The 9,610-nt window shown below is 38.0% G+C and overlaps 1 protein-coding gene across 1 annotated transcript; it reads right to left on the bottom strand.

Annotated features, from left to right (window-relative positions):
* Positions 1 to 6,152: 6,152 nt before the first annotated feature.
* LOC147545471 (DUF309 domain protein) lies at positions 6,153 to 7,911 on the bottom strand. Its single transcript, XM_086638347.1, has 3 exons — positions 7,378 to 7,911; positions 7,111 to 7,264; positions 6,153 to 6,560 (listed from the first exon to the last, which is right to left on the bottom strand). The coding sequence occupies exons 1-3, from the start codon at positions 7,798 to 7,800 to the stop codon at positions 6,328 to 6,330; spliced, it is 810 nt and encodes a 269-aa protein (XP_086494473.1). The 5' UTR covers positions 7,801 to 7,911; the 3' UTR covers positions 6,153 to 6,327.
* Positions 7,912 to 9,610: the final 1,699 nt, after the last annotated feature.

Genomic DNA, 9,610 nt, shown 5'->3' with positions numbered 1-9,610 from the left:
AACCTTGAATTTCTCATTCATCCGGAATCGGATTTGAGTGATTCTTGGCTCTAAATTGTAGAGCTCGACGAGACGAACGCAATGGCGCGTTCCGTTTCTGAGTTTGACGAGTCGGCTCGAGCCAAAATAGGCTCCGATTCCAACAATCCCCCACATGAATGAAAATTTGAGGTTTTATGCTATGATATATGCAGACATACTATACTGACAGACTGACACTGACAGAGCTCATAAGCGGAACTTCGCTGCATCGGAAGAAGGTAGTCTTTCGACTTTGAACCTTTCCTAGTGAATAACTACAAGGTCTACAAGGACGGCAGTGAACTTTACGTCTTGAACTGAGTCCTGGGAATTGTAATCCAAAATAGCTATCACACAGCTAATCCCTTACTTACTTAGGTTCTCGGTTGTGTTCATTTCGGTCCTGAACATTCCCGATTTCGTGTGTGCTTTAGAGAAGTCGGCCCAGACGACCTTCCCATAGAACCGACATCAATTCACACACATATAGGTTATCCGTAATAAGGTATCCTGCTATACCTCACGTTAGAATCAAGTTCTATGTTTTCGGATTCATGAAAAGCTTAATGCTTAACCTCTCAATGCAGGTAACACTGTTGTCATCCTAGGAATGGGTAAGAGATAAAGATCTCTTACAGTGTTACTGTCGAGTCAGGATATAGCTTCAGTTGCCCTTTGAACCTAGATCGTGGGATCTCCAGTCATCTAGGTAGGGTTTCACCATGCCTTTACTCATTTACTTTAGGCGTTAGCCCCATTCCCCTTGATGATGCAACTACTAACTCTCTAGATAACCCTTTTGTAAATGGATCCGCTAGGTTATCTTTGGATCTTATATAATTTATAGTTATGATCCCTTCAGAGAGAAGTTGCTTAACGGTATTATGTCTCCGACGAATGTGTCGAGACTTACCGTTGTACATCTTGCTTTGTGCCAGTGCAATCGCTGCTTGGTTATCGCAGTGTATGTTGATTGCAGGCACCGGCTTTGGCCATATTGGAATATCTTCAAGGAATTGTCGCAGCCATTCTGCTTCTTCCCCTGCTTTATCTAGAGCAATGAATTCTGAATCCATTGTTGATCGAGCAATGCACGTTTGCTTCGAAGATTTCCAAGATATGGCAGCCCCTCCCAGTGTAAACACATATCCACTGGTTGACTTAGTGTCGTCGGTATCTGATATCCAATTTGCATCTGCATATCCCTCTAAGACTGCGGGATATGTGGTATAATGGAGTCCGTACTCCTTCGTCTTTCTTAGATACCGTAACACTCTCGTTATGGCGTTCCAATGTGTGTTATTCGGGTTACTCGTAAATCTACTTAGCTTACTGACTGAGTAGGCTATGTCGGGTCGAGTACAGTTCATTAGGTACATCAGACTTCCAATAATCCGAGAGTACTCTAATTGTCTTACTGCGTTCCCTGTATTCTTCATTAAGTGAATACTTGGATCTATCGGAGTATTCGCCACTTTTAGGTCATCTTTGCTGAATTTTTCTAAGATTTTCTCAACGTAATGCGTTTGAGATAAACTTATCCCTTCAGTCGTCTTGGAAACCTTAATTCCAAGAATGACCTCCGCTTTCCCTAAATCTTTCATGTCGAAAGTTTTCGAAAGCATCTTTTTAGTTGTATTGATGACGTCTAAATTATTTCCCATAATTAGCATGTCATCTACATACAAACATAGAATAACACATCCTTTCGCAGTGATCTTTGTATAGACACATTTATCACATTTGTTGATCTTGAATCCGTTTGATAATAAAGTGTCATCAAACTTTAAGTGCCACTGCTTTGGAGCTTGCTTTAGCCCATATAGTGATTTCACTAACCTACACACTTTCTTTTCTTGACCCGGAGCTATGAACCCTTCTGGTTGGTTCATATATATCTCTTCTTCGAGTTGTCCGTTCAAGAAAGCGGTTTTCACATCCATCTGATGAATTTCTAGATTATATAAGGATGCTATAGCTACTAACACTCTTATTGAGGTGATTCGACTAACTGGAGAATAGGTGTCGAAGTAATCTAACCCTTCTTTTTGTCGGAATCCCTTTGCGACAAGTCTTGCTTTGTACTTGTCTATAGATCCATCGGGTTTCAATTTTCTTTTGAAAATCCATTTGCAGCCTAGAGGCTTGCAACCTGGTGGGAGGTCTACTAGCTCCCATGTATGATTTTGCATGATGGATTCTATTTCACTATTAACAGCCTCTTTCCAGAATGGAGCTTCTGGAGTAGTCATTGCTTCTGTGAAAGTTTGAGGTTCATTTTCTACCATATAGGTTAGAAAATCAGGACCAAATGTCTTAGCTTTCTTTGTTCTTTTGCCTCTTCGAGGTTCGAGTGTTGTTTCCTCGATTTCCATATCATCTTCTTTAGATGTTTCTAGATTTTCCTCTTCCTCATCTCTTACACGTTTTCTACTTTCAGATGAGACTACTGAATTCTGTTTGAAAGGAAAGATGTGTTCAAAGAACTTAGCATCTCTCGATTCCAGAATGGTGTTTACGTGGATATCTTCTATTTCAGACTTCTGTACTAGAAATCTATAGGCGCCACTATTTATTGCGGGCCCTATGTATACACAGTCCACAGTTTTAGGTCCTATCTTGACCCGTTTAGGAGGAGGAACTAATACCTTTGCCAGACACCCCCACACTTTCGTGTACTTAAAGGATGGCATCCTTCCTTTCCATAATTCATATGGAATTTTACCGGTTTTTCTATGGGGTAACTTATTTAATAAGTGATTCGCCGATAATATCGCCTCCCCCCACAAGTTCTGAGGTAAACCAGAACTTATCAAGAACGCGTTCATCATTTCCTTTAATGTTCTGTTTTTCCGCTCTGCTACACCATTTTGTTGAGGTGTATAAGGAGCCGTTGTTTGATGAACTATGCCATTCTTCGCACATATTTCGGCGAAAGGAGATTCATATTCTCCACCTCGATCGCTTCTCAAAGTCTTAATCTTTTTATTAAGTTGAGTTTCCACTTCGGTTTTATAAAGCTCGAACTTATCGATTGCTTCATCCTTACTTCTTAGTAAGTAAACATAACAAAACCGAGTGGAGTCATCGATAAAGGTGATGAAGTACTTTTTACCACCTCTGGTTTGAACCATCTTTAAGTCACAAATATCACTGTGAATTAAGTCTAGAGGTTCTGTGTCTCGTTCTATTGATTTGAACGATGTCTTAGTCATCTTTGATTCTACACATGTTTGACATGTTCGTTTTGAATCAATTTCGACTTTCGGAATTAACTCTAAGTTCATTAATTTCTTTAATGACTTGTTATTCACATGTCCTAGTCTTTCATGCCAAATATTAAAAGACTCAGCGATATAAACGAAATTATTAATTTTATTAATAATAGACGCCTTTGGCGTTACAGAGGTTACATTTAGTTTAAATAACCCCCCACATAAGTAGCCCTTCCCAACATACATCCCATTCTTAGACAAGACGAAGTTGTTTGACTCAAAGACTAGTTTGAACCCATTCTTACTTAGAAGAGAACCAGAAACCAGATTCTTTCGGATATCTGGAGCATGAAGTACATCGTTCAAAGTTACTTCCTTTCCTGAAGTGAACTTTAGTATGATCTTCCCTTTTCCTCTGACCTGGGTGGTTGAGTCGTTTCCCATGAACAGGGTTTCTCCTTCACTTATTTCGTTATAAGAAGAGAAGAGGCCTTTGTCACCACAAATGTGACGAGTTGCTCCGGTGTCGACCCACCATTCTCTCTGGTTGTTAACCAGGTTGACTTCAGATACCACTGCACAGAGGTTCAAGTTCTGAAGTTTCTCAGTTACTTCTTCGGCTTCAGTAACCATAGCACATAGATTCTGAGTTTCGGTATCTTCTATCAGCGAGGCTTGGTCATTCGGCTTCTTATGTCTTTTGCCGGTTTTGGAACGACAATCCTTTGCCATATGGCCTCGTTTGCCACAGTTGTAGCATTGGCCGAACCTCGTCTTTTTCTTCGGCTTTCCTCCGTCTTTAGACAGATGCTTATGCTTCTTACTTGGACTAGTCTCTACGACGTTCACATTCGAGAGTCTTTCAGAGTTCTTCTCGGCAGTGCGACTGTCCTCTTCGATTCGAAGCTTTAGGATGAGTTCTTCAAGGCTCATATCCTTATTCTTGTGGCGGAGATAATTTTTGAAGTCTTTCCACCCCGTGGGTAATTTTTCAATCAGAGCTCGGACTTGGAAAGGTTCATTCGTTATCATGTTCTCTGCCTGTAGTTCCTGTAGGAGACTCTGCAGTTCCTGGACTTGGGTCATAACTGGTTTTGAATCAGTCATCTTGTAGTCCAAGAATCGTCCTACGATGAACTTTTTGACACCCGCCTTTTCAGTCTTATACTTATTAATAAGGGTGTCCCACAGTTGTTTAGACGTTTCTATAACCGAATATAGATTATAGAGTCCGTCATCTAAACTGTTCAGGATATAGTTCTTGCACAAGAAGTCTTCTTGTTTCCATGCATCTATTTCAGCAGTACGTTGTGCCTCATCCTCTATTTCTGCATGGGTGGGTCTCTCTTCGGTTAAGTATTTAACCAGACCTAATGTCGTTAGGTAGAACATCATCTTCAACTTCCATCGGTTGAAGTCAGTTCCCTTGAACTTCTCTGGTTTTTCCCCATTGTTTGTGTTAGGCGGAATAACTCGTAGAGTGGTTCTTGTTCGTGCCATTTCCTTTTCTGAAACACACAGAAAGTATACCAAATTAATATCTTATAACCAGAGAAATAATCGCTATAAAATGTCTTAAGATTGTTATTCTCTGGTTATTAATCGATAAGTCGATTTCTCTCTGTCTTGGCTTAATTTAGACAGAGTTTCCTTTCTCTAACTTATAGAGAGATAAATTAATAAGAAATAATGATTAATTAATATTCCTTCTTTCGGACTAACCGAGATAGGTGTTAATGTAGTCGAGGCAAGAATAAATTCTCTTTCCTTAAGACATTTTACACCCCCGTAACAGTACCAAACGTTAGGGTGAATGCCTTCGGGATACAACGACTAACCTTTCAGAAGTCTAAGATGGTACTTCTATATTCTGAAAGCGGACGAACCTTTGTCAGTATTATGAGCTCTTGGACTAATGCGGATGATCTTCTAGATGCTTCTGAAATTCAAATTTCACTCGAGACTTCTTTCTTCCTTTTCCAGATATTCTAGTCTAACCAGAACCTCTAGAAAATACTTCTTTAATTAGATATTCTAGGCTAACCAGAACCTCTAATTGTTAGAAGGGAAGAGAAGAAGAGAATGAATTGAATTGATGAAAAATGAAGTGGGTTTGATGGGTTTATATAGGAATTGAATAGGTGTATAGTGTCTTTTGGGTTAAAGAGCACAACTGTTCGGAACCAGGGACTATAACCGAATATTAGGGGCGGTTTGATCTTGGGACGTTGGATCTGATTCAATCCCGCGGAATTAACGCCCACCGTCCAGATCTGAGCGCGTCCTCTTCGCGCAAGTGCCCCCTAACTTGACTTGTCCTCTTTGACAATTTAGTACCTATTTCAACCGATTTTTCGTTCAAACTTTAACCTTGAATTTCTCATTCATCCGGAATCGGATTTGAGTGATTCTTGGCTCTAAATTGTAGAGCTCGACGAGACGAACGCAATGGCGCGTTCCGTTTCTGAGTTTGACGAGTCGGCTCGAGCCAAAATAGGCTCCGATTCCAACAAATCTAACATGGATGACTGGAGTTCATCCAATCCAACTAGAGAGAAAAGGTGGGCAAAACGAGACGTGATTTTCACGCACGAAAATGAAAGGACCCTATAGTTGCACTCCTTGGTATACTTCATTGCTTAGGTGACTAATACGACAAAAGTCAAGAGGTATTATAGTCTTTTCACACTGTAAAAAGGACTAAAATACTTCCTATTCTATTAGGGGAGTGCACAGGGAAGTCCCTGTAACAGCACTGTTCGGGCATCCTTGAAGTGTCGGTTCTGGGACCTAAACCGTCTATTTCAGCCAGAAGAAAATACCTTGATTGAAATTTTAAATGCTTTTATTCCGTCTCCAATTCCAAAAAAACAACAAAAGATCGTTTGTATCTTCAACAAAAAGAAAGATCACTCGTATCAACGAAGTCTTATATACTCAAAATATTTGATACACTGGTTGACTGCTAGCAATATTTTCTTCAAATACGAAAATTGACAAGATTTCAGTAGTTCATAATTAGTACATTTAGTAAATTCTGACAAAGTTGTATATAAAACAGGTTGAAGAAATGTAATTTTACACTATTTCATCAGTTATATTCACATTCCATCAGATGTTTTTCAGTTGCATGAAGAGTAGGAACCTTGACTCTCGGAGGCTTACTAGAGCTGTACTTCCCTTCCGGCGAGAAAACTATATAGAGAATGTTGCAGCTGCTAGGGTCCATCTCTAACCAATATAATTTCCGCCCAGCTGCAAAGCTACCAAGTAATTGGTACGAACGATCTGATCCATCCATTGTTACGCAGGAATCATCAGTACCTATAAATAATATTCCACGTACTTTAGATGCGAACTCTTTTAATCTTAGTAGATATTGTTCACAATCTCATTTATAATATAAATTTTGTAGTATAGAAATATATAATAGGCTAGCTATATTGATAACATGGAGAATAGTATATAAGTTTTATCGGATAACTCATCTTCACATATCAAATTCACTTCTTATACACAAAACCGTAGTGAAGTTTTCCGCCCTTGAAGGACTTTGGAGTATATGCATTTGATATTATGGATTTGATATTATGGCGTACGATACCTAACTCTTATCAGTTACCTCATTTGAACGGCTGACACATGCTGATTTTGGGTTCATTCAAGTCGGACATAAATAAGTATGAATTAAGAGATCATTGCTTGAAATATCCCTAAAATAAGTTAGACAAACGACTTAAAGTCAGACAAGTCGGACTTAAACAATTCGGATTCAGACAATACAAAACATGAATTTATATGGTATCTTAATACAGTGATAATAGGAACAAATAATTGAAACTAGTAGAAATGGGTATTTGAAATTTGAACTTACAAGCTGCTAATTCCAACTGAGTTTGATAAATGAAATCAAGAACAGAAGAAATCTCTTGCTCAAATTGATAAAATGGTCCTCCTTCACTTTGGAAATTCATCTTCCTAAGTTTACACAATCCTTCTCCTAGTTCCATCATTGCTCCTCTGTGGTTCTATTAAGAATTAAAGTACAGTACCCAAATACTTGAATGAAATTAGGGTTTCTAATAATCAAGAGAAAGAGTTTACTAATTAATTGACTATTAAGAACAAAAACCCAAGTTACCTGATTAAATAGATGATGAAATCCAACAGAACATTGTAAAATACCATGAATTAGGGTTCGTATAGGTTCATCTGATTTATTCCAAAGAATTTCGAGAAAATCATGACATTTGTAGTAATCTCTTTTATTGAATAACAAAACAGCCTCATCGAAGCTAGGATCCTCTGCTTCTTCATCTTCATCTTTATCTTGAGAGAAGAAATCTTCTCCAGAAGAACGGTAAGAGAGTGAGAAATTGTTATGATGATGATGATGATGATTATGGTTGAATTCTTCTTCTTGGTGAAACTTGAGATTTCGTGATCGAGTTCCTGGTGAAGGAGGAGCTTGTGGTTTGAAGAAGAGATGTTTTGAAGAAAATGGTCGAAGAAGATGGGGAGAAAAATAGGAAGGAATTCGATGAGATAGAGAAGAAATAGCCATTTGTGGCGAATGAAGAAAAATCTTTAACTAGAGCCATTATTTTTCGTGTGGTTGATTCTCTCGACAGATACTAGCTAGCCTCACTAGAGTCTCTCACTCCGGATAGACTCTAACCTCATTTTGGTAGGTTACCCAAGTGGTTAATAGTGATAGACGTTGGATTCGAAGAGGAAAAATTCATGGTTACTGAATTTGAGTTATTAAAAGTGTAAATAATGTAATAGGTTCGTCGGACTTCAGTCATTTTTTATGTTGTTAGACTTTAGACCTCTTTTGTTATTGATTTAATTTAGACGGTTATCGTGCTTATCACATTGTCATCATTTAATGATGTATTAATGCCTTGTAACGAATAATGTAGATCATAGTCGATTTTCTCAAAAAAAAAAAATTTGGGCGGGACAAGCGACAGTCTTGTGGACAAAATCTTATGCGGACAATACGATAAATAGTTAAGTCTTGTGGTGAAAGAAAATTATAGTGATACTAATCTGCTATATTTTGAATGATGACTCCTAAAATTTTGATTTTTTTTGTTTAAACTATTTTCTCTTTTCTTACATAAATCCTAGCTATTTTTTTATTCTTTTTTCTTCTTTATTCCTAATAGCTACTTAATTTTTAGAGATAGAAATTATGGGAGAACTTGTTGAATATGGAAACAAAAAGTATATTCAACCCGCCTCTTAGGACTCCCACTTGAACCGCCTGTACGTTGAGATAAATACGGGTTCCTCTCTCTTCTCGCATGATCAACCACGTGTAGAGAGAAATTCCTGTTTCTCTCACATGCGGTTCAAGTGGGAGTCGAAAGAGGCGTGTCATGTAGACTTGTTGATATGGAAAGAAAGATTAAGAAAATCAAGGGCTATTAATGCGTTGATATCTAAAACTAGAATAAGAGAAAATGTAATTGGTTGGACTTGAAAATATGAAATTTCAAGGGGAAGGAGTCTGTAAGTTACTTATGATCTGGTGAAAAAGATAAAATGTGTTTGGTTGCTTAGTTACCTCTTCTCTTATGTGGGACTATTCTCACACGTTCCCTCACGTGTGTCGTGGATCGCGTGGTAAACCTAACGTGTGTTTTTTCTATTTCGGTGGCGTGGGGTACGTGTGGCTTTTAAGCCTATCACACGTAAGGCTAGTCTGATACCGAGGAACACGTGTGGATTTTAGGCCTATTGCGCGTAGGCATAGTCGTGATACCATGTTAAGTTTGTGGTCATCTAAGTCAAAACTAATTGATAATGAATGGTGAAGACCTATACATATATTCTCGGTTGCTAGTTTTCCCTTTTTCCATGTGGGACTATTCTCACAGAATCGAAAACAATTTCAGTTTTTAACCAAATAAAACACAAATATTTGAGTTTTGAACCAAAGTACCTAACAAAATACAAAACATAGATTTTTACCCAAACATAATATAACTTGTATTTGTAACTGAAAAAAATTTAGCTGAGTCTTCGACCCAATTTCCTGTTAGGATAAAATGTCCTTATAAAATTTGAAGATTTTTGAGGATCCCCATCCAAAAAGTCTATACAACAATCATTATCGTTCACATAACATCTGCCCCAAAATAATGTTTCGCCTACCTTTAAATTAATTGGTTTTTTGATGAGATATTTCAAATTAATTGGTTCAGGTAAGTTTGTCTCGAGTTTGAAATAAATGTAGAATGTCTTTTAGCTAAAACTGGATTGTTCTAGTAAACAAATCATATTGAAAACATGCACATTCTTTTTAGGTCGGGCTGATCAATTCACGACTTTTTTTTCTAAACACCAGAACCCCTGATGAGTTA

The sequence above is a fragment of the Eschscholzia californica genome, unplaced genomic scaffold (assembly GCF_041429995.1).
Source record: "Eschscholzia californica isolate CP2 unplaced genomic scaffold, dmEscCali1.0.p SCAF_4, whole genome shotgun sequence".
Lineage (NCBI taxonomy): Eukaryota > Viridiplantae > Streptophyta > Magnoliopsida > Ranunculales > Papaveraceae > Eschscholzia > Eschscholzia californica.
The sequence above is the reverse complement of the archived record's forward strand: the minus strand, read 5'-3'. Positions and strand labels throughout refer to the sequence as shown.